The sequence below is a fragment of the Camelina sativa genome, chromosome 16 (genome assembly GCF_000633955.1).
Source record: "Camelina sativa cultivar DH55 chromosome 16, Cs, whole genome shotgun sequence".
NCBI lineage: Eukaryota > Viridiplantae > Streptophyta > Magnoliopsida > Brassicales > Brassicaceae > Camelina > Camelina sativa.
Genome location: NC_025700.1, coordinates 1,466,218 through 1,488,340, shown reverse-complemented (window position 1 = coordinate 1,488,340; position 22,123 = coordinate 1,466,218). Strand labels below are relative to the sequence as shown.

The following is a 22,123-nucleotide window of genomic DNA, read 5'->3' as shown; positions in this document are numbered from 1 at the left end:
ATTCTTTCTTCTTTATAAATTCATAAATTAACAAAACGGACCGTTTTAATCAACGATCTAATCTCGTGCTTTGTTAATTTCTGACCGTTCGATCGGGTTAAACGTACCGTGTACACCACAAGCCTCATACATTTGATTATATCCCTACGCGCGTGCGACACACACGAGGCACACCTATCGAGGAAGGATAATACGCAACGTTTTGTTAACTTAATGGGCCAGGCCTTTAGAAGCCCTTTTTAATATCATGAGTTATACAAGACTAGGATTAAGATAGTCTTTGTGTCCAAACAGAATCCTGGAACAAGCTTTGAATAACGGCCACATGAAGAAGAAGAATACCAAAGCCGGAGAAGAAGAAGAAGAAGAAGGAAATGGCGGTGGCGTCTCTTAGTATTTGCTTCTCTGCTCGACCAAATCTTCTTCTTTGCAACTTCTCTCGACCCAGAATAAATTTTGCTAGTAAGTTTTTATATTTTCTCTGTTCTCAAAATAGAAAATTTAGTTACCGTTTTTGATTTAACAAATTCTCATTCTCTGTGTTTGATGGGTTTTTGTAGATTTTGGATTATCGTTTGTTCTTACTACAATATTTGAATTTCACTGACTAAGGAATTAATATCAAAATGTAAAATTTCACCTGTTTCATTGGTTTTGTTTTAGTGACTGCAATGAGTGAGGATCCAATTCGTCAATGGATACTTACAGAAGGGAAAGCTACTCAGATCACAAAGATTGGTTCTGTTGGTGGTGGATGTATTAATCTCGCTAGTCATTACCAGACTGATGTTGGTTCTTTCTTTGTTAAAACTAACAGGTGAACAAAGATTGTATTTTTCTAAGCATATCACTTTTGACCTTTTCTGATATTCACAATTGTTTTGTTTGTAAACACTGGTCTTAGGAGTATTGGACCTGCCATGTTTGAGGGAGAGGCTCTTGGTCTTGAGGCTATGTATGAAACCAGTACAATCCGTGTCCCCAAGCCACACAAAGCAAGTTTTATACTTTCTTTTACTTTGTAGTAGATATACATATCTTTATTTGATATCTCTAATCATAGGTTCTTCTTGTTTAAATTTGTTAAACAGGTTGGGGCATTGCCAACTGGTGGATCTTATATCATCATGGAATTTATAGATTTTGGGGGATCAAGAGGCTACCAGGTGATACTGATGAATCTAATAAACTATGAGCCACTGTTAAGAACTTCGGTTTCATGAGTGTTAGTCATCAGGCTGAATTAGGAAAGAAGCTCGCTGAGATGCATAAAGCCGGGAAATCTTCTAAAGGCTTCGGGTTTGAGGTTGACAACACTATTGGCAGGTGGAACGAGTCCTACTTTTATCAAATCTTATTCCCTTTTTGAGTGAGTTAATGTATTCTCTCACAAATTTAACGATGCAATGTGCCTATTATAGTACCCCACAGATCAATACTTGGTCATCAGATTGGATTGAGTTTTATGGTGATAAGAGACTGGGTTACCAGCTAACGTTAGCTAGGGATCAGTATGGTGACTCTGCAATTTATGAGAAAGGTTTCTTTCTCACTTCTCTGTTGTTCTTAACTTTGCGGAGAGTTGTTGTTTAGTAACATTTGAAAAAATTATCTTAAACAGGTCATACACTGATACAGAACATGGCATCTCTCTTTGAGAATGTTGTCATAGAACCGTGCTTGTTACATGGTGATCTCTGGAGCGGGAATATCGCATACGACAAGAACAGCGAGCCTGTCATTCTTGATCCTGCCTGTTACTGTATGATCTTTCATTCTTAAATTCTTGATTGATATGCATACCATTTTCAAGCACCGTTTTGATCTCATTCCTCCACAGATGGGCATAACGAGGCGGAGTTTGGAATGTCGTGGTGCGCAGGATTCGGAGAATCTTTCTACAATGCCTATTTCAAGGTGGTTCAGCACACTCTTCATTATCTCTCAGTTTCTGTATCAACCAAGTCCAGCTGCTTTGTTTGTTTAAATTACACAACTCCTGTTTTTGTTTCTTTGACTCCCTCAAGGTAATGCCAAAACAACCGGGTTTTGAAAAGAGGAGGGATCTGTATTTGCTGTATCATTACTTGAATCATTATAACCTGTTTGGCTCGGGCTATCGATCATCTGCGATGTCGATCATTGATGATTATCTACGGATGCTCAAAGCTTAAAAAGGGACAAGATGATGAGGGGAAGCAGCTTATATAAGCTCGGGTATATATGTTTGTTTGTGTTTTGTTGGTGGCTTTTCCCGTGTACAACTTATATAGTTTGAATCTTGAGATTAATCAGAGTTGATGTATTCTGAATTGTATGTAAGAGATTACCTTAAGGATCATAGGTGGTTTATACGAAGAAAGATCTCTCTAATACATCATGGGTTTAAACAGATGATGTGGTTGTACATAGGTGATGGGGTAATGTAATGGGAGAGTTCTAAACAGTTCCAGTAACTCAGCACCTACTACTTTACTAGTTAAGACAAAACTAGTTAGTTAGTAACTGAAGAGGTCAGCTTCTCTTGGGTTGTGGAGGTAGGGTCACCTCCAGCAGATAGGCTTTCCCAAAGCCATTCATCAGTGATAATCTCTTCCAGAGGCTTTCTGCAGTTGGGACATCTTTCGATACCGTTTTCTGGCTGTGCTACGAGAATGTTGAAACCGGTCTTTTTGTAAACTCTGAGAGAAGAGGCGAACTCCGTGTTGTCTCGTGAGATTACCATCAAACTTGAGTTACGATTATTGATTCCCCAGCCAAAAAAATCGTGCCCCATCCTTCTAAATCTTGCCATTGAATCTCCTGAAACCCACATATTAAACGGTACGGACACATATCTGTAAGTAAAAAAAGATAAAAAGGAAGGGATGTGTCTCTTTGAAAAGAGGGTTTTTAAGAGAGAGAGAGAGAGAGTCACCAGCAGGTAAGAACATGATGTTAGCAAGGAGAAACTCATCCATCAAGTCATGATTCTTGTCACCGTAAGCTCTGATTGACACATTACGAGGAAGGCAGCCTTTTTTCTCGAGAGCTGATTCTATGTTCCGATACACCGAATCAGGGTCCAGACCATCAGGGATTGGGCATTCCACGACGTCCCAGAAGACGCATATCTTCTTAGCCTCTGGTTAAAAGGTTTTTTTTTTTTAAAGTCAGGAAACGGGAAAATGTAACTAACAACAAAGATCCCGAAAGAATATATAATACGATTTAATTATTAGATCCCACACCCGTACTATGACCATCAGAAAGAGGAGAGCTTACCAGCATTTTCGCTGGTCATGGAGGAAGACATGGTTTCGAGTGACCAAGACTGGGACTGCTGCGACTGCGAGAGAGACTTCTTCAGTTCTTCTGGACAAGAAACAAATAGAAACTTCTAGTGTGTTTGGGTCTAAATCATACTCTCTTACAAGCGATGTGGGACAAAGTAGCATTGGCGAAAAAGCATGTTTCAACTTTGGTAGAGGACAAGAGGAGACTGTAGAGTAATGGGCTCCGTTTTGGCTTTAAATAAGTTGTCACATCAAAGTTGAATTCTATACAACAAAGTTAATGGGCTCTTTTTGTTCATTCTATACAAATAAAGTACAACATCTCTGCACCATTGAAACTAATCGTATTTTATGTATCTATACTAGTATTTTTGGAACAGTTTTTGATCAAAAATACTTTTTAGAAAGTTTTTGCATTTAATATCATTTAATGCTTATATTTATATCCAAACAAATTTAGTTAATTATCTCTACTATCTTTATAACTAAACATAATTAAAATATTTTAAATATTCATATATATAATATTCTATAAATAATATATATATTTTAGAAAATTTATTTCATATTAAATAAAATATTTTCCTATCATCTTTTTTTTTTATTTTAAATTTTAAATGTAGTAAATCATCATATAATACATCAAGTTAATAAAATGTGTATTTTTCCTGTATATATTGTGATTTGAATTTTGTTTAAACGAACATATATTACTTAATTAATATAAAAAGTGTGTGTTCAACATACATATATAGTAAATTTACTGTATATAGTAAATGATATAATTTTAAGAAGTTTATAATTTATAACTGGTATATCTAAACTTAATAAAAAGTTTAAAATTATGAATATTTAAACATATTGAATTTTCAAAATAACACAAACGAGTTATATGACATGACGGTTTATATGACATTACATGATTGAATTGATAATATTAAAAAATAAAATATCATTAATATGATACTTTAATACGGGTTAAATCTTTATTTTACTATTTTAACAACACCAATATAAAATATGTCGAATAAAACTGATTTAATTAAGATTTTATTAAATAAAAATTGTTGTGCGGTATACCATGAATTTTATACTAAATCACTAAAATTAACAAAAGCATACATTTGCAAAATTAGTGTTAAAATAGTATATTAATAAAAAAATCAAAAAAAATTGTCCCGCGGTGTACCGTGGATCATAATCTAGTTGTTTGTTATAAACTCCTAAACTGTATGGAACAGATTAAAGAAGGTATGATTTGATTGGTAGTAGTAAGCACAATGGATGCAGAACTTGGAGATGCAAATATACCAACAAGAATTAAAGGTGGCTCTTTATGCATAGAAACTTAGAAAGCATAGACTCTGTTCAAACTGAGAGACACAAACACAAATCTCTTTGGTCAAGCATAGACTCTGTTCAACCTATGTCTCTAATACATGTTGACATCAAACTTAATGGTTTTCGTACCTAAGGGAGAGAATACACAAACGAAATTAAACATTTCCAATAACTAACAACTTAAACAAAAGGCATAGGTAAAAAGAAGTCTAGTTAGTTACTAGTTTCCAAAATGACTAAGCTCTGGCGATAGGGTCTCCTCCTCCATCTGATGATAGGCTTTCCCAAATCCATGCTTGAGTGAAAAGCTCGTCCAACGTGATTCTGCAGTCGCTGCAATTTGGCGGTGCGTTATCTGGCTTTGCTCCTAGAATGTGAAAGTCTCTAGCTTTCAAATCTTTGAGAAAAGTGGCGAAATCCATGTTGCATCGACAGATGACCATCAAATTCGACGCAGGATTGTTCAAAGCCCATGAATCAATATCAGCCACCATCCTTTTACATCTCGCACTTGCATCTCCAGCGGGTAAGAACATGATATCATCGAGGAGAAGCTCATCCTTGGACTTGTTGTGCTTCTCACCATAAGCTCTGATTGACACATTGTTACGACCATAACCTTGTCTCTGTAGAGCTGATTTGATATTCCAAGAAACCGAATCAGGCTGGAGACCATCAGGGAGTTTGCAATCCTCTACGTCCCAGAAGACCCCTATCTTAGTCTCTGGCAAATGGGTTTTAGTCAGAAAACGGGGAAACAAATGTATTATACAGAGACAGAGAGAGTACAAATTTGATTGGATCCCATAAGAGAGCTTACCACTGGTCACGGAAGGCATGGTATCGACCAGAGAGTTAGGGTTTAGATCTGTGACTGTGACTGTCGATGGAAAGGAAGAGCTATAGCTCTCTGTCTAGTTGGGGGTGGGGGCTTAAAAAGAAATGGGCAAGATGTGTCAAAGGTCAAGTACGTAAAGGTTGATTCTTTATCACAAAACGTTGATATGGCCGAGTTGGTCTAAGGCGCCAGATTAAGGTTCTGGTCCGAAAGGGCGTGGGTTCAAATCCCACTGTCAACATTTATCTTTTTCTTTTTGGAAACATTCCTCACATCATTTTTGTAAATTTCTCCTTATATCTTTTATATTTTTTCCTAAATCTTGAGATGCTCAGATTGTATACCGTATACGCAAGGGAACTATGTAACTTCAATGTTCAAATCATCAACGTAAGCTTTGGTTCGCTTCTGGGAGCCCATAGGTTCTCTAGAATGCAGAATGCAATCGTAAAAGTAGTAATTTTTCAAACAATTAACTTAAAAATCCAAAACTTTTTATAAAATCCAGACATCAATAGTAGTAGTAACTAGATAAATCCCAAACACCAACAAGCATTCATAACAACAAAAACAACAACAAAAAAAAAAAGTAACAAGGCTTTTGATTTGATTTGGGGATTGCTCGAATCAATCTCCCTTTCTCCTGAAAGAGCATCCTTCAGTGAGCTTCGCCTTTCCTCCTGTAGGCTGGCACAGAATTGTCTGGCAGTTTCCGCATACCACAACAGTCTGCGAGTGACTGAAGACTGTAGTACTGCGACACCAAAAAAAACAGACCCAATAAGTTTTGTATGTTCTTTAAACTATGTAATGTCAAAGGAAAAGAATGAAAAAACAAAAACTGTTTCCGGAGCTTACATGTTGAAGCAGCCTTGGCACTTCACATCCTACATTAAAGTAAACAACAAACGAAACAACAATCAGACAGGTAAATGAGAATCAGACTGAAATTGAAATAGACAAAACAAAACAGAGAGATTCTAAAGCAGCAAAAGGGTTCCGAAATACATAAGCACATTGCCAAATGTTTTAACAACAACAACTACTACTACATTCAGAGTGCAGCTAAACCTAAAACACTTAACTACAATTCTAAACAGAGAGATTTGGTTTTTAATCTCAAAAAGATGTCACATATACAGATGGTTGTAAACAATCAGACTCCAAAAAAGGGATCATCAGAAACAAAAAAAAATCAAATTCACAATTCTAATCATAGAGATTTGATTCTAAGAAGAAGTAGAAAGGATTCAAACTATCGTTACCATGAAGAAGGAGTTTGGAGACTGGACGAGACGCTTGAGCTTGTGCTTCCTCTTCTCAAGCTCAGCTGGTGGGTTAAGCAGATCGATATCGTTTTGAAGAACCTGTTTACACATCAAAGTTATTCCCAGCAAACAAAATCAATCGATATGACAAAACCAAACCACACTTACAATCAGCTAATTCCGTATTCATAATCCTAGACTCAACCTTGCGTTATAAAAGAAGAGATCAAACGAGAATTTACACAAAAACGGAGAGAAACATAATAAAAACTCTAGCGAGACTCGAAATCTAATCAGGACATGTAGAACATGGAGAGAATCAAGTGCGAGAGAGCGAGAGAGAGAGAGAGAGAACTAACCATCTTCGCAAGAATCTCAAGAGACGACGGCGAAAGATAGCAGCAACGGCAACAACAGGCGAGAGAGATTTCTAGGGTTACTACTTTAACGCTTTATATATATAAACACCACAAGTCTTTTTTAACCTTTTCCGAACCCTCTGATTGAACTAGAGTCTTTACTTTCTGTTTCTTTTTTATTTTATTTTATTTACATATATATATATATATAAAAATAAATGAACCATCATATTTTTCAAGAGATACACGCTGGAAAATAAATAAAATTATTTGTAGTAATAAGATTTTTTAGGAAATCATTTTTAGCTTTATAATCCATATGAAAGGCAAAAATTCATTATAATCATCAACTCGAATGAATGAAACAAGGTAACAAGAGGAGAAACACACAAAACTGATCGGTATCTAAAATAATAATTCATCAAAAAAAAAAGACAAGCAAGCTTAGCTTATGATAACTGATTCATTATGTTAAACTCTTTATCAATCTTCCTTGTAGATCAATTAACAAGCTTCCTGAAAGCGCATCCTTCTGAGAGCTTCGCCTTTCCTCCAGTAGGCTGGCATAGAACGTTCTGGCATTTTCCGCACACCACGACCGTCTGTGAGTGACTAAACACAGTCGTACTGCCATAATATAAAAACATAAAACTCATTAATAAGTCAACTATGTAACCGTTTCTATATATAAGGAAGAGAGATTGTTTTCAGATCTTACACGTTGAAGCAGCCTTCGCACCTCACATACTACAGTCAAAATCAAACAACAATATCAGAGTCCATAAAGAGAGAGAGAGAGAGTATATATATATATATATATATATATATATACAAAAATTGAACTATACGAATTCCAAACAGAGAGTTCAGGATTCTATAAAGAAGCAAAAGGCTTCAAATTCATTTACAAAGATTTAACACCATAAACTACAGTCAGAATACAAAAAAAGTTGTGTTGATAAACTTAAGACACACTCCAAACAAGGTCTAGATAGATCATCAAAACTAGGGATTTTGATTTAAAAAAAATCAAATTCACAAACTCCATATATACTTGCAATTCTAATCACATGAGTATGGTTTCTATAAGTTCTAAAGAAAAAGAAAGGTTATACAAATCAGCATCAGTACCATGAAATAGGAATTGGGAGACTGAACAAGACGCTTGAGCTTATGCTTCCTCTTCTCAAGCTCAGCAGGAGGGTTAAGCAGATCGATATCGTTTTGAAGAACCTGTTACATATCAAAAAAAATATATAATTAATTTTGCAACAACTCAATATACAGTAATCACAAAACCACACTCTAGTTTAGCTAATTCCGTTTTAGAACCTAATAATTTTGCCCTACGTGATGGAAAAAGAGAGGTCATGAATGACCCGAATATCACAAAAAGGATTCATATATTTTCTATAAACAATATTAAATCAGGACATGTAAATGGAGAGAATCAAGTGTGAAAGAACTAACCATCTTCGCAAGAATCTCAAGAGACGACGGCAACGATAGGCGAGAGAGATTTATATAAGGGGGTTACTCAATTGTTAGGGTTAACTTGGAGATCAAGCCATTTAGAAATCTTCTAGAATATACTAATGTACTAATGGGCCTAATAAATTAGGTTATTACATATGACCTAACATTACATTAGGGACCTTTTTTGGTCAATTAAAATCTACTAATGTACTAATGGGCCTAAACCATTAGGCCATGTAGAGATTTTGTACCAACACGATAATTGGACCTTTAGGGACCTATTTAGACTAAGGCTTTTTTACTTTCTCTTTAATTTTCATTTATTTAATACTTTACAAAAAAGAGAGACTCATCATTTTTTTAGAAAATCCAAAGAAAGTATTTTGTATAGTAAAATTATTTCTTCAACATATTTTTTATGTAATTATTTTAGGGTTTTTTTCTTTGACAATTAGTAATTATTTTTGTCAATCAATAAGATAATCTGTTCTCCTAATATTCTTTTGGTATGTAGAGGTTCATATTCCCTCAATTACAAATGATGTGGTTGCAGCATATGACTCAAAAATAACAATGAGCCAGAGATTATATTAAAGCTTTGTTAGGAATGTTGTTCATCACAAGTTGTTGGAAAAGAGCAGAATGAATCATTCTGAATGATTGCTGGCTTAATAATAATATCAATATTTCATTCACCGTGCAGAGTAGAAATGAAGACTACAACATCTTTATCTTCTAATGTTGTATCGAGCTGGCCGCTAAGCTCCCAGTCGCAGTCGTTAACCAGCACGAGAACTCCAGGCCTCCTGCATTTTATCATGGATCCCAAAACACCATTATTGTTATTAAACCTGCAGGGTTCTTGCTAGAAGAAAAAAAAAAAAAGAAAAAAGAAGCTGTTACACAGTATCGCCTTTCATGAACATTTCAGGTCTTTCCTTGATCAGATTGGTACGAACCCATGAAAGCAAATCCTTCATTGTCAACTATATATAAAACAGTGTAAAAAGAGAGAGAGACACCAGTGAGCAGCTTAGAAGAAACTCTTTGGTTGTTGGTATTTAAAAATCATCAAAAGAGAGAGAGAGACAACAAGCTTACGATATCTGATTCATTAGGGAAGTTGATGTTAACTTTATGAATCTTTACGGAGTCACAGAGCAATTCTAAACCTCCACTGCAGGATCAAGGATCAAGATTCAAGAAGCACATATGATTCATGTTATAAAACCAAATAGAAGAATCTCTCATTCACTATCAATTGATTCAAGAGCTGACCGGGATTGTCAATTCTAATTTCGCCCAATCCAAAAAAATCATTACTTTATAAATCAGTACTTAAAACAGAGAAACCATAATCGAAATCACTATATATATTTTCATGAACTTCCCCGACCAATTTAACAGGGCACCATCAAGAAAGAATCAATCGAACGAGTAAAAAAGTGTACCCGAACTTTTCAGATTTTGGGCTCTTAAGGCCGCTGTTATAATGCCCATTACCTACCCAATCCGGAAATCAGGGCGATGACACAGAATCACAACCGTTTGTTTTTCAGCCTTAGAATCAAAGTCGACGGATGAGATTCAATCCGCACAACAATCTCCCATGTGACTCATGCCGCATGAACATGATGATAAAGCATGATGGTTAATATATGTTAAAAACATTATAATATATATATACATATACATATATATATAGCTTCTTAATATAATTTGAATGGACGCATATTAGGCATATTAGCATATATTTTCACTAATAGATATAAGCATAATAATTGACTAACCTTAATTTATTTGAAAAGATCTATAATGATATAAAATTGTTGTACAATTTAAGAGGCTGAAAAACACCATTTAATTTCACTAAGGTTGAAAAATTTATTCAATCCATTCAACTTAAAATAAACAAATTATAAAATGTACAACTTGTTCATTCACATTTTTTTAAACTAATGGGTTTGTGTTTCGTCTGCCCTTGTTTTTGTGTTTTTTTTTGTGATCGGCTTTTTCATATGTAATTTTTTTTGTGTGGTTGTAATTTTCACTAAAGTGTAATTCTTGTGTATTTCGTCTGGCCATTTTTGGTTTTGTTTTTTATGTGTTTCGTTTAGCGATAATGCTTCACACTTACAATATTTTTTATGTGTTTCGTTAGAAATCGTTTGGCTTTTGGCAGTTAGGTAATTTTTTTTGTATGTTATAAGTCTAGCGCTCATCGTGAGACATCGTCGGGCGGTTTTGTCGTGTGTGTGTGTGTGTGCTTCGGCTAGAGCGTTCGTTTCATGTCCGTCCGTTTTAATCATTTTGTGTGTTTTCGTCTTTCGTTTGTCTTACGCGTGCACATGTATATTTTATGCATGCGACACATTCACACTCTACACATACATCTATATGTTGCATGCGACACATTCGCACCCTATACATACATCTATATTTTATGCATGTGACACATTCACACTCTACACATACATCTATATTTTATGCATGCGACACATTCACACTCTACACATACATCTATATGTAGATGCATGCGACACATTCGCACCCTATACATACATCGATATTTTATGCATGTGACGCACCCTATACATACATCTATATTATGCATCATAATTCATACATTCACACCCTAGACATACATGTATATACATCTTTTCATAAGAAAAATCATATGTTGCATTTACATACACAGTCGGATAGTCGGATTTAACTTCAAAAGGCTGGCCAACAGAAGATGGGAAGCTCTCGGACAAACACAGTCACTTTGCATTATAGACACACCCTCTGCAAAATCAAAATCAATCTTCATTACTTCAATCTTTATTTAATTTCCGCTTGTCAACAAATGATGTCCGGTACAAAAAATCCAGCAAAAATAAAAAGGAAAACACTAAAACCAATCTTTCTTTGTTTTCTCACAAAAATTATAAACCCATTCTACGTTTTTTAGACAAACATATATATTGACGTAAAAAAAACAGAGAGCTTCAAGATATAATTGATTTCACACCACTGAAGTCATGACTCAAGATAGCATGCTATATATATAATTAACGACACACATATATAAATCAGTTTACTAAAAGATGTGTATATCTAAAGAACAACAGTTTATTTGATAGATTCTCATCACTAAAGTTAAAGGCAACAAGGTATATAAATGGATTCTAAAACCATAGCATTTGAAATTTTGGTTGAACTCCGTGAACAAAATATTTGGAAGATAACGAACAGGGGTAATTAACAGAGACTATTTTACCTGTAAGATGACGATGATGCCTTTGTGTTTGCTTTTCTCTCGGATGTTGAGATATATAAGATAAGTTGAGTTGAGAACAACAGAACAAAGAGAATAATAAACAGAGTGTATTTGACATTTGTAAGTAAAGAACCGAATAAGCGGATTAAGATTTCTGCCCGAAGAAAGAGTATTTATAGACTGGAGTATTTTAACTTTTTCAACAAAAATATTTAAATTGAAACGGTCAAAAAATGTTACCGTTTCACAACGTTCATATTTTCCTACTCTCAGGTCAAATCAAAACGTTTTTAAACAACATGGGAAATCGTAAACGCACTCAAGTTAAAAATTAATTCGTTTTCGTTTTCTGTCGATCTTTTGTATAATTCAAATATTTAAAATGTTACCGTTTCACAAGTTTTATACTTTTTCTACCCTTCAAAAGGTTGGAACATTTGGGGAAATCACAAGCGCACCAGCTCTCAAGATAATTTTTTTTCTATCAAGATAAGTCTTTTACTAATTAATTCCCCTAATAGAAAGTCTTTTTACTACTAATAGTCACGCAATAGTAATATTTGAACACCGAAGATCCTCCACCTTGCTCGTAGTGTTGTTGAGACGTACATACATATATATCATATACGTATTTCATAATCAAATTTGTATTATAGAACCATAACTTTATATTTTTCTTCGTTAGAAAAGGTAGAAATAGTGATTATTGCGAACCCAGTGTGTAAGAAATATCCAACGTCGCAATCCGATAGATAATTTGAATGAATTGGTTGCGATGAAAAACCAGTTGAACCGGCCATGACCATCGAATTTGACAATAGAAAGTTAATTTATATTTAATTTGTAATAATAGACACGTACACTATATACACTTTGACGAAAGGGCATTAGTTCTCTCTTTTTTATTAGTTTTTTAGGACTGAAAGACGGGTTTTTAAAAGATCCACTAATCACAAAAACATTAGAAGTGATACACACGTATCCTTATTATCAATGAAACAACACACTGTATCCAAGTCTGCTCAACACCTCAATGAGGTTTGTGTCCTCTGTTCATAACTCTAATCTGATGCAGGCACACTGTAGCGTAAATCTGAGGTTATGTGTGTTTCAGGTGGATACAGTTAAGGAGCCAAATTAGACAATGGGGATGAGATGATACACTTTTTGGTTTCTCTTAACTCGAATTCCAATTTTCTGGCTAATTCGTTAAAAGTAAAAGATTTTGATCGAATAACCGGTTTGATACTTTTTGATAGTTGGACAGTTAAATTATTTGTCGTTCAATGCCTTCTGATGATTTTTTTTTTCCTTTTTTCTTTATTTACTCATTGTGTAAGTAAAATATAGATATACCTGAGAGCAGATGCCACGACTCCTTCAAACACCAAAGAGAACGGTGTAGTACCTACAAAACGCACAACATTAGGTATTTGTGAGTACTACCTTCAGGCGAAATACTATCTTCAGGCGAAATGTTACTTTAAAAGAGATATATGCTTCTTACCTTGCTTCGGTTCGACCATAGTAGTCCAGCAAGACCCCACTGTGAGCATCAACACTTGGTCACGGGTTCTTCACCTATAACAAGCCATCATAGCATTCTCAAGCCTTGTCATACTTTCAACGTAATCCATTACAAGAAACGATCCCCCTGTTATACTAGAAATGATAGAGATACTACCTTTCCAAGCTCGGTGAGAACAGGGTGGCACAACTTCGTAAAGCTTTGACACCTACAGAGTAGGAAGGATTTGTAAGCCACTGATAGAATTTTGAGAGCAAAACAAAACAGAAGGAAAAAAGAAAGTACCAGCTGGAAAACAGGGTCATCAGGTAAATGCTTCTAGGCAAAAACTCTCTTTGCCCTTCGATCAGTTTTGCGCAGAACATGGTGTCCATATCCTGGAACAACCTGCAGATAAATCATGACGAGTTCAACAGAGATATTTAGTAGACTCCTCGTAACATTACAACATTAACTAGAAGTAGGGAAAAAGAATCTCTTATAGCTTGAAGCTGCAATGCAAAAGATAAAATGAGCATTGAGATGAAAGAGAAAGAGAGACTGAGACAAAGAGAGAGTAAAAAACGGAATTACCCATTCAATGCACCACCTGAGAGCACACAAAATGAAAGTCCCTTAATCGGTCAAGTCTTGGCTTGGCTTGAACAGCTTGTAGCTATCAACCATGGAGAGACCACGATTGAGATTCCTTGCAGAAAAAAAAAACAGAACGCACAAGTATTTGATGTGATTTGATTAAGTTTAGATGAAATGTCTGAGAGAGGATCCTCTCACCGCCACGTACATTGTAGTCAAGCATCTGTAAAGAGAGGCACCAAATCAGCAGAAACGAAATGATCAAAGATTCTGATTCAAATTAAAAATGAAAGTGATTCGAGGGAATATACTCATTCAAGCCACTGGCAGGAGTCGTGCGTGAATTCAAATTAAGGATCTTGAAGCAGGTCAGAGCAATACTCGTTTCCCTGCAGTTAGTGAGACAATCAACAGATGAAAAACACCTATTACAAGAGAGAAACGTGAGATCACATTTGGGTGTCAGAATACTAAACTACACCACTTTAGTATACCTTTTTGTTCACAGGGCTACAAGCCTCCAATCATTATTTTGCAGGAAAACAGAGGCATATTAGATGGCATGAAAGCAAGTGCTCTATGCATACAAACAACTTTTCTAGGGGTGAAAAGAAGCATAATACATAATACTTGATTAAAAACTTACGGTGAAGCTATTGAAGATGTTTATGGATGTTGGTTAGCCCTTTCCATTGCTTGAAGATTAAATTCCTGCAACAGTAAGAAATGAGATCCTTGCAGATTCATTAAGCTATGAGTTTGTTAAAGCAGACCTGAATATGTTAGGCTATTGACTGATGAATGTGCCCGAGACTCATTTAGCAACGTTTTCATGCATGCTAGGCCATTCAAAGTCCCATCCTGTACGGCATCAAAACATAATGCATAAGATCCACTAAAGTTTATTTCTCTTTCTGTTATATAATTTTTTTTAGAAAGAGATGATTGCAGTAAAGAGTTCTTTTTACCTCTGCACCAGCAGCGAGCACACGGATTGAACGCAAAAGCCAACAGTTGTCCTGCAAGATCAAAACAAAATGCATAAGATTTACTAAAGTTTCATTCTCTCTCTGTCATTTAAAAAAAAGAGAGAGATGATTGCACCAAAGGGATCTTTTTACCTCTGCACAAACAGCGAGCACACGGATTGAACGCAAGAGCCAGCTGTTGTCCTGCAACATCAAAACAAAATGCATAATTAAGATCCACTAAAGTTACTTTCTCTCTCTGTCATTTAAATAAAAAAGAAAAGAGATGATTGCATCAAAGTGTTCGTTTTACCTCTGCACCAGCAACAGCAAGCACACGGATTAAACGCAAGAGGCAATTGTTGTCCTGCTACATCCCTTGTAACTTTCTCACAACTCCAAACCATAAAATCCAGAGACACAATAATTAATCTCAATTTTACATACAGAAAATTCAAACTGATTAATGAGTAGTGGAAATCGAATAAGAGAACTCACCAGCTCAACAGTTTGGCAATGCGCAAATAATACTTGGTTATGAAACTTGTCCATTCTTCAAAACCATCTCGAATCAGCTGCTGCTGCTGCACAATATAAGAGAATTAGATGAAACATGGTTGGCTGCAGTGTAATAAGTGAATTTCACAAATAATTAACCCTAAGTAATCAAGTATCACAGGCTGTTCATATATATTAAGTACGAAAAAGGGCAACTCAATTCTTTGAGAAATCATTTAAGATAGGAACCTTTACCTGGCCAGAAACATGAGCGACTGGAATGTCAAAGTTGCCCATAGACTGTCCGGATTATGATGATTTACCGCATGATTCGTAAAGGTGTTCTTATCTAGGCTTTTATGTGTCGTTTCTGTCTTTTGTGTTCGTAAAAAAAAAACAGAGACTTTGAGCTATGATGATGAAGGGCTATGGATCTGGTTGTTTTGTTTAACCTTTTAATGTTTCGTGCTTTAAATGTTTCTTATCTAGCTTTTTTGTTTGTAGTTTCTCATGGCTATGGACTTGATCAAATCTCGAGGATCTTCAATGGTAGTGAGTTTTGTTTAAGCTGTCTTTTATGTGTCGTTTCTGTCTTTTGTGTTTTAAGGAGAAAAAGGAGATTGCTTGTATATCAAAGACTTGATCTTTTTCTTGTTTTGTGTTTTGTACTTTCTCCTCTTTGCAATGAAAACCCATTCGGACTAATCTTTGAAAACCCATTCGGACTAATCTTCTTTTTCATCTTATTTACAGTGATCTCGTCCCGTCGTAATGGTGGTGAACTCGGACGTATCGGTGGGTGCTTTGGTGGTAATGTTTATGCTTTCTCTGTTTCGTTTTTTTTGTCGTGTTTTGAGAAGAAAATCAGAGATTTAAGCTCCTTTAATCTTCTTTTTTGTTTTTAGTGTCTCGGATGATCCCGATCTCCCATGGACTTGAACCGATCTCCCATGGTAATGATTACCTTTGAAAACCTTAAAAACAGAGATTTAGAGCAAATCCAATGGTGCAACTGGACAATCGTTACTCAGAAAAAAAAATATACATATTTTAATTATATGACAACATTTTAATTTTTTATTAAAATTTGACCACTACTAAAGAGACACATGTACATATAGGTAAAGAACCGGTTCTCAAATAAGCAATTTGAGTATTCTCCTATATTCTCTCTCTTACTTTTTAAATATTTTTTCTTTTCTTTTTTTATAAGAAATTGGTTGAGGAACGACCACTGGATTTGCTCTTAATTAAGGGCTATGGATTTGGTGGTTTTGTTGAAGAGACTTTAAGTGTTTGGTTATATATATCAAAGACTTGATCTTTTTGTTTTGTTTTGTGTGTTTGTAGTTTCTTCATCGATGATGATGAAGAGGGGCTACTCGTACCATGGTGGACATGATGAACTCCCGATCTCGCATAAGGTAAATTAAGCAATCACTTAACAATAAAAAAAGAAAAATAATAATAGAACCATCTTTACTAACCTAAAATGAATTAACATAACTAATATAACAATCTGCGCATATGCACCGGATATTACCTAATAAATAACTAAATACAACCTCCATTTTGTGCCTGACTTTTTCAATAGACAATAGGAGTTAGCTATTTCCTTCATTCTTTTTTTTTTTATATATTATCACGGAACCCACCACTATAAAATGAAATCAAGGTTGTATATATGATCATCTAATAAACAATGCAAATCTACTAACTAAACTAAAAATAATAAGTGTCTCATGTTATTAAAATATATATTATACCAAAACAAACAAGCCAGCCCACACAAATTCTTTTAGTCCAATTACTTTCAAACAATATATATGAAGTCGTCGGATTTTTGTGCGACACTTGTATTATATTTTTCTTTTACATGTTTTTTTCTTCTAAATTTTTTAGAGAAATTGGCAGAAATAACAAAGAAAAAAACTATAATTCACTATCTAATGTCTCTAACCATAAAAGATCATATACTCTATAATATATATATATATATATATATTAATGACAATTCTAACTTCTTGCCAAATTAATCTTAAAGCCAAAATCATATACTCAAAGCATGAGTTTTTTCTGCTAATAATTATGGGCCTTGGTCCTTCGTATCAGGTTTGACTATTCAACGGGGGTATTTTGGGTATTATGAATCATTGGCTTATATATATATATTTCTGAGGGAAAAATAATATTCAACGGTCTTCTCGCGGTTATATATCTTGTGGCGTTCTCTTCTCCTCCTCGTACGGTACGGACCCCGCCGGAGACAGCTTATTTGGTTATTTCGTTATGGAGAGTTTGATTGCGCTTGTGAACAAGATACAGCGAGCTTGTACGGCTCTGGGAGATCACGGCGAAGGTAGCTCCCTCCCAACTCTCTGGGACTCATTGCCTGCAATCGCCGTCGTCGGTGGTCAGGTTTGGATCTCTTTCCCATGATTTCTTTGATGAATTCTTGAATCGGTGATTCTTTAGATCTTAGGCATTGCCTCCTCGGTTCCGTACACCGGTACACGTACATTTTGGGTTTCAGTGCCACGAAATAATCTGATCTCATTTGGGGTTATCCTCTACTATCTTCCCCTTGAATGAATCGTTGATTGATTTGATTTAATCCAAAATCATGATCTGAGACCAATGTGAATTTTTTGATCCTTTTAATTCAATTTAGTGAGATCTTTTTGCTTTTTAATGCAATGTGTGTAACCAATCCAATTGATTTGATGGGAATTGTAGAGTTCTGGAAAGTCTTCAGTGCTAGAGAGCGTTGTAGGAAAAGACTTTCTACCTCGTGGAGCTGGTAAGCTTGTTTAGATTTATATATATCAACAGATCAAAAATGTATATTGATTCATCTCATGATATACTCTAGTTACTTAGAACAACAAACAATGTCTTCCATGTAGGGATTGTTACACGTAGACCTCTTGTCCTGCAGCTTCATAGAATTGATGAAGGCAAAGAGTATGCTAAGTTTATGCATCTTCCCAAGAAGAAGTTCTCCGATTTTGGTATATTTCTTGTTTGAGAAGAGATGCTCTTTATTTTGCAATATCTTATTTATTATTAGGTGCACATATTCATTTCTTCTTTCTTGGTATATATGTAGCTGCTGTGAGGCAGGAGATCTCGGACGAGACAGATCGTGAAACTGGTCGCAGCAGCAAAGTGATATCTACAGTTCCAATTCATCTCAGTATCTTCTCTCCCAATGGTAAGAGAAGCAATTCTACTTCCTACATTTGCATCAAGAAAGTAAATTAAACATGCTTTAGGAGTCCCAGATCTTGTACACAGGGTCTGAAATCCTTCCAAATTTATGTTTTCTACCATCTTTCCCATTTATCTTCCAGTCCCATACTTGACAATTTTGTTTCCTTAATGTTTGTAGTTGTGAATTTGACACTTGTCGATCTTCCTGGGCTGACAAAGGTAGCTGTTGGTAAGTGAGCTAGTCTTTGTCTTCTCATGATATCCCACAACCCAAGTCCTCTTTATTGACAAACATTAATGAAAAATTGGTGCCATTGCTGTTCTAGATGGTCAGCCTGAAAGCATTGTTCAAGACATCGAGAACATGGTCAGATCGTTTATTGAGAAGGTAACTATTATTTGTGTGTAGCAGAATACAACTGTAGAATAATGATGCTTTCCTATTCTCTAAGGGTTGTGTGTTCAAGCAAAGTAACGAAGATTGATCATTCATTTTTTGACAGCCCAACTGCATCATACTAGCTATTTCCCCTGCAAATCAGGATCTTGCTACATCTGATGCCATTAAGATCTCTCGTGAAGTTGATCCAAAAGGTGCCGGATTCTTCCCTCTTTATATTTTGATACAACTGCTCTCTGAATTCACTTCGAGTTTTTTTTTCTGTGGTTATAAGCGACTGGGACATAGTAAATATGGTTTAAGTTCTATGGCGCTTTGTATATATGATTGAGTTGCGTGGTCGGTGCCTAGTGGTAATCTTATTATGAAATTATCTATAGTAAACGAAGACGATGATCCTTGCAACGAATATATCTTGATATTATTTTGAATTGATTGATTCATGTTGCTTCGTTGTACTTGTTGTTCTCAGGAGACAGGACTTTTGGAGTTTTAACTAAAATTGATCTCATGGACCAAGGCACTAATGCTGTTGATGTAAGTTTCTATTCAGACAACAATTTATCTTTGAGTGCAATATGAAAAAGACACAATGAAGATTAAATATGAGAATCTCACTAAATAGTGGTGAGTAAATATTTAACTGTCCCTAAATTTTTTCTATATATGTTTGGAGATTTCAGATACTTGAAGGAAGGGGATACAAATTAAGATATCCTTGGGTTGGTGTTGTAAACCGGTCTCAAGCTGACATCAATAAAAGTGTTGATATGATTGCTGCTCGTCGGCGTGAACGTGATTACTTCCAGTCTAGCTCCGAATACAGACATTTAACTGAGAGAATGGGTTCAGAATATTTAGGAAAAATGCTCTCTAAGGTATATAGTTTCTGTATATGAAGCTTCTAACATAAAATATTTGGTAGTTGCTCTAAAACTAGCTATACCTTTTTCAGCATTTAGAAGTTGTTATCAAGTCGAGAATCCCAGGACTTCAGTCTCTTATCACAAAGACAATCTCTGAGTTAGAGACAGAGCTAAGCCGTCTTGGCAAGCCTGTAGCAGCTGATGCTGGTGTAAGGATCTTATATCTTTAGGAATTTTTTTGCTTTTCATTCTACGGAATCTTCTCTCATTTCAATTCCCTCCTTTGTTAATACTCATTCTCTTGAATGCAGGGAAAACTTTATATGATCATGGAAATTTGCCGTGCCTTTGATCAAACTTTTAAAGAACACCTCGATGGCACGTAAGTCACCCGCATGTTTCTGGATTGTTTCTAATGCAATTTTCTGGCTTTATGATTACCAATTTACCACTAACAACCTCACAGGCGCTCAGGTGGTGAAAAGATAAATTCTGTGTTCGACAATCAATTCCCAGCTGCCATCAAAAGGCTGCAATTCGACAAACATCTCTCCATGGAAAATGTACGGAAGCTGATCACTGAAGCTGATGGATATCAACCGCATCTCATAGCTCCTGAACAAGGATATCGCCGTCTCATAGAATCATGCTTAGTCTCCATTAGAGGCCCTGCTGAAGCAGCTGTCGATGCGGTTCATTCTATTCTCAAGGATCTTATCCACAAATCCATAGGCGAAACATCTGTAAGAATATCTCTTTCAGGTCTCAACAGAGTTCAAAATGATAATCACTTTTGACCCATGATTATCTGTTTCAACATCACGACAGGAACTGAAACAATATCCAACGCTTAGAGTGGAAGTATCAGGTGCAGCCGTGGATTCATTGGATCGAATGAGAGATGAGAGCAGGAAAGCAACTCTGTTACTAGTGGACATGGAGTCTGGTTACCTAACGGTCGAGTTCTTCAGGAAACTCCCACAAGACTCTGAAAAAGGTGGGAATCCGACACATTCCATATTCGACAGATACAACGATGCTTATCTCCGAAGAATCGGTTCGAATGTGTTGTCTTATGTGAACATGGTCTGCGCTGGGTTGAGAAACTCCATTCCGAAATCCATTGTTTACTGTCAAGTCCGTGAAGCAAAACGATGCCTTCTTGACTTCTTCTTCACCGAACTTGGCCAGAAAGAGGTAAACAACAGCCGTTATGAGCAATTTGACAATTGTATTAACATATGAGTAAAATGGTTTGGTGTTGAAAATAGATGAGCAAATTGTCGAAATTGTTGGATGAGGATCCTGCGGTTCAGCAGCGAAGAACTTCAATTGCAAAGAGGCTGGAGTTGTATAGAAGTGCTCAGACGGATATTGAAGCAGTTGCTTGGTCCAAGTAGAGAGGCCTCTTTATTTCAGTCTTCACACTCCATTTTTTTGTTTCATTTAGGATACGTTTCCTTCTTCATTTTTTTCTCTTTTTGTCTTTTTATTTTTTGTTGGAATTGACATTGATTCTGAATAAGTTTTGTAAGAGGAGGATAACTGGGGCAGGAGTATGGTTGATCAAATTATTATTACAAAAATAAATAGATGTGAAGCTCTCCTAGTCTCCTGTTTCAATCAACCGCGAGAACTAGACAAGAAGAATTATGAATTATGAGGCGGTCAAAAAACAAAACACAAAAATTGTGGAGATGCGGGGAATCGAACCCCGTGCCTCTCGCATGCGAAGCGAGCGCTCTACCATATGAGCTACATCCCCATGTTGTCTTATGTTCCGGTATAATTTAAACATATATCTATATTTTCTGTTCCGTTACTCCAATAGGTTTGATTGTTTGAATATGTTTAAATTCTTTTGCATGCGAAAAAAGATAACTTGTCACCAAATAATAAATATTTTTTTTGTTTGTGTGATTGGTACTCATTGAAGCTGTAAAGGTTCGTACCACAATAATGAAAGTTTAAAAAATTAAAGTAAAGAAAGAACTTGGGGTTAATTGGTGACTTTGTTTCTAAGTTCTGTTCCAATATCTCCTCCCATGAAAAAAAGAAAAGAAGAAAAGATGATGTTGATGAGCGTGGCACCATCCTGACCAAATATACCTAATGAGTAATGATTCAGATTAAGACTAGTCCACTTCCCACTTGGTCCAGTTTACGACCATATTCTCTCTCCCATCTCTGCCTTCTTCTTCTTCCCCTCAAATAAGCAAAGTTAAAAAAAAAAAAAAAAAAAAAAAAAAAAA

General features: G+C 35.6%; 5 protein-coding genes, 3 long non-coding RNA genes and 2 other non-coding genes across 15 annotated transcripts; 3 read left to right on the top strand and 7 right to left on the bottom strand.

The window, feature by feature from the left end:
- LOC104749232 (protein-ribulosamine 3-kinase, chloroplastic) lies at nt 309-2,362 on the top strand. Its single transcript, XM_010470821.2, has 9 exons — nt 309-462; nt 664-817; nt 905-995; nt 1,092-1,166; nt 1,238-1,326; nt 1,422-1,540; nt 1,622-1,762; nt 1,841-1,917; nt 2,028-2,362. The coding sequence occupies exons 1-9, from the start codon at nt 375-377 to the stop codon at nt 2,172-2,174; spliced, it is 981 nt and encodes a 326-aa protein (XP_010469123.1). The 5' UTR covers nt 309-374; the 3' UTR covers nt 2,175-2,362.
- LOC104749234 lies at nt 2,322-3,418 on the bottom strand. Its single transcript, XM_010470823.2, has 3 exons — nt 3,265-3,418; nt 2,918-3,124; nt 2,322-2,802 (listed from the first exon to the last, which is right to left on the bottom strand). Exons 1-3 carry the CDS (start codon nt 3,293-3,295, stop codon nt 2,495-2,497), a joined length of 546 nt encoding a protein of 181 aa, XP_010469125.1. The 5' UTR covers nt 3,296-3,418; the 3' UTR covers nt 2,322-2,494.
- On the bottom strand, nt 4,608-5,512 carry LOC104749231. Its single transcript, XM_010470820.1, has 2 exons — nt 5,437-5,512; nt 4,608-5,340 (listed from the first exon to the last, which is right to left on the bottom strand). Exons 1-2 carry the CDS (start codon nt 5,453-5,455, stop codon nt 4,853-4,855), a joined length of 507 nt encoding a protein of 168 aa, XP_010469122.1. The 5' UTR covers nt 5,456-5,512; the 3' UTR covers nt 4,608-4,852.
- Nucleotides 5,615-5,695, top strand: TRNAL-AAG. The gene has a single exon. It is a non-coding gene; the product is annotated as a tRNA-Leu (tRNA).
- LOC104749230 (40S ribosomal protein S27-2) lies at nt 5,909-8,585 on the bottom strand. Of its 2 annotated transcripts, none has more exons than XM_010470819.2 (4): nt 8,552-8,585; nt 6,720-6,821; nt 6,313-6,341; nt 5,909-6,208 (listed from the first exon to the last, which is right to left on the bottom strand). In XM_010470819.2, the coding sequence occupies exons 1-4, from the start codon at nt 8,552-8,554 to the stop codon at nt 6,082-6,084; spliced, it is 261 nt and encodes an 86-aa protein (XP_010469121.1). In that variant the 5' UTR covers nt 8,555-8,585; the 3' UTR covers nt 5,909-6,081. The 2 variants fall into 2 exon arrangements, with proteins under 2 accessions (XP_010469121.1, XP_010469120.1); XM_010470818.2 differs by lacking the exon at nt 8,552-8,585 and adding an exon at nt 7,082-7,169 and having other exon boundaries at nt 5,927-6,208.
- Nucleotides 9,169-9,748, bottom strand: LOC104749229. The gene is made up of 3 exons (XR_761350.2): nt 9,659-9,748; nt 9,461-9,543; nt 9,169-9,363 (listed from the first exon to the last, which is right to left on the bottom strand). It is a non-coding gene; the product is annotated as an uncharacterized LOC104749229 (long non-coding RNA).
- Nucleotides 12,710-15,102, bottom strand: LOC104749228. 5 transcript variants are annotated; one of them, XR_002035802.1, is made up of 12 exons: nt 15,048-15,102; nt 14,895-14,945; nt 14,700-14,787; nt 14,573-14,637; nt 14,421-14,444; nt 14,238-14,315; nt 13,924-14,149; nt 13,636-13,737; nt 13,507-13,558; nt 13,330-13,403; nt 13,179-13,230; nt 12,710-12,915 (listed from the first exon to the last, which is right to left on the bottom strand). It is a non-coding gene; the product is annotated as an uncharacterized LOC104749228 (long non-coding RNA). The 5 variants fall into 5 exon arrangements; XR_002035803.1 differs by having other exon boundaries at nt 12,710-12,902; XR_002035801.1 differs by lacking the exon at nt 12,710-12,915 and having other exon boundaries at nt 13,178-13,230.
- Nucleotides 15,249-15,686, bottom strand: LOC109129664. Its single transcript, XR_002035945.1, has 3 exons — nt 15,648-15,686; nt 15,393-15,478; nt 15,249-15,290 (listed from the first exon to the last, which is right to left on the bottom strand). It is a non-coding gene; the product is annotated as an uncharacterized LOC109129664 (long non-coding RNA).
- Nucleotides 17,604-21,449, top strand: LOC104749227 (dynamin-related protein 1B-like). The gene is made up of 14 exons (XM_010470817.2): nt 17,604-17,810; nt 18,129-18,192; nt 18,299-18,403; nt 18,502-18,606; nt 18,784-18,834; nt 18,932-18,993; nt 19,109-19,199; nt 19,478-19,542; nt 19,689-19,883; nt 19,961-20,080; nt 20,183-20,253; nt 20,338-20,614; nt 20,700-21,068; nt 21,143-21,449. Exons 1-14 carry the CDS (start codon nt 17,682-17,684, stop codon nt 21,269-21,271), a joined length of 1,833 nt encoding a protein of 610 aa, XP_010469119.1. The 5' UTR covers nt 17,604-17,681; the 3' UTR covers nt 21,272-21,449.
- On the bottom strand, nt 21,564-21,636 carry TRNAA-CGC. The gene has a single exon. It is a non-coding gene; the product is annotated as a tRNA-Ala (tRNA).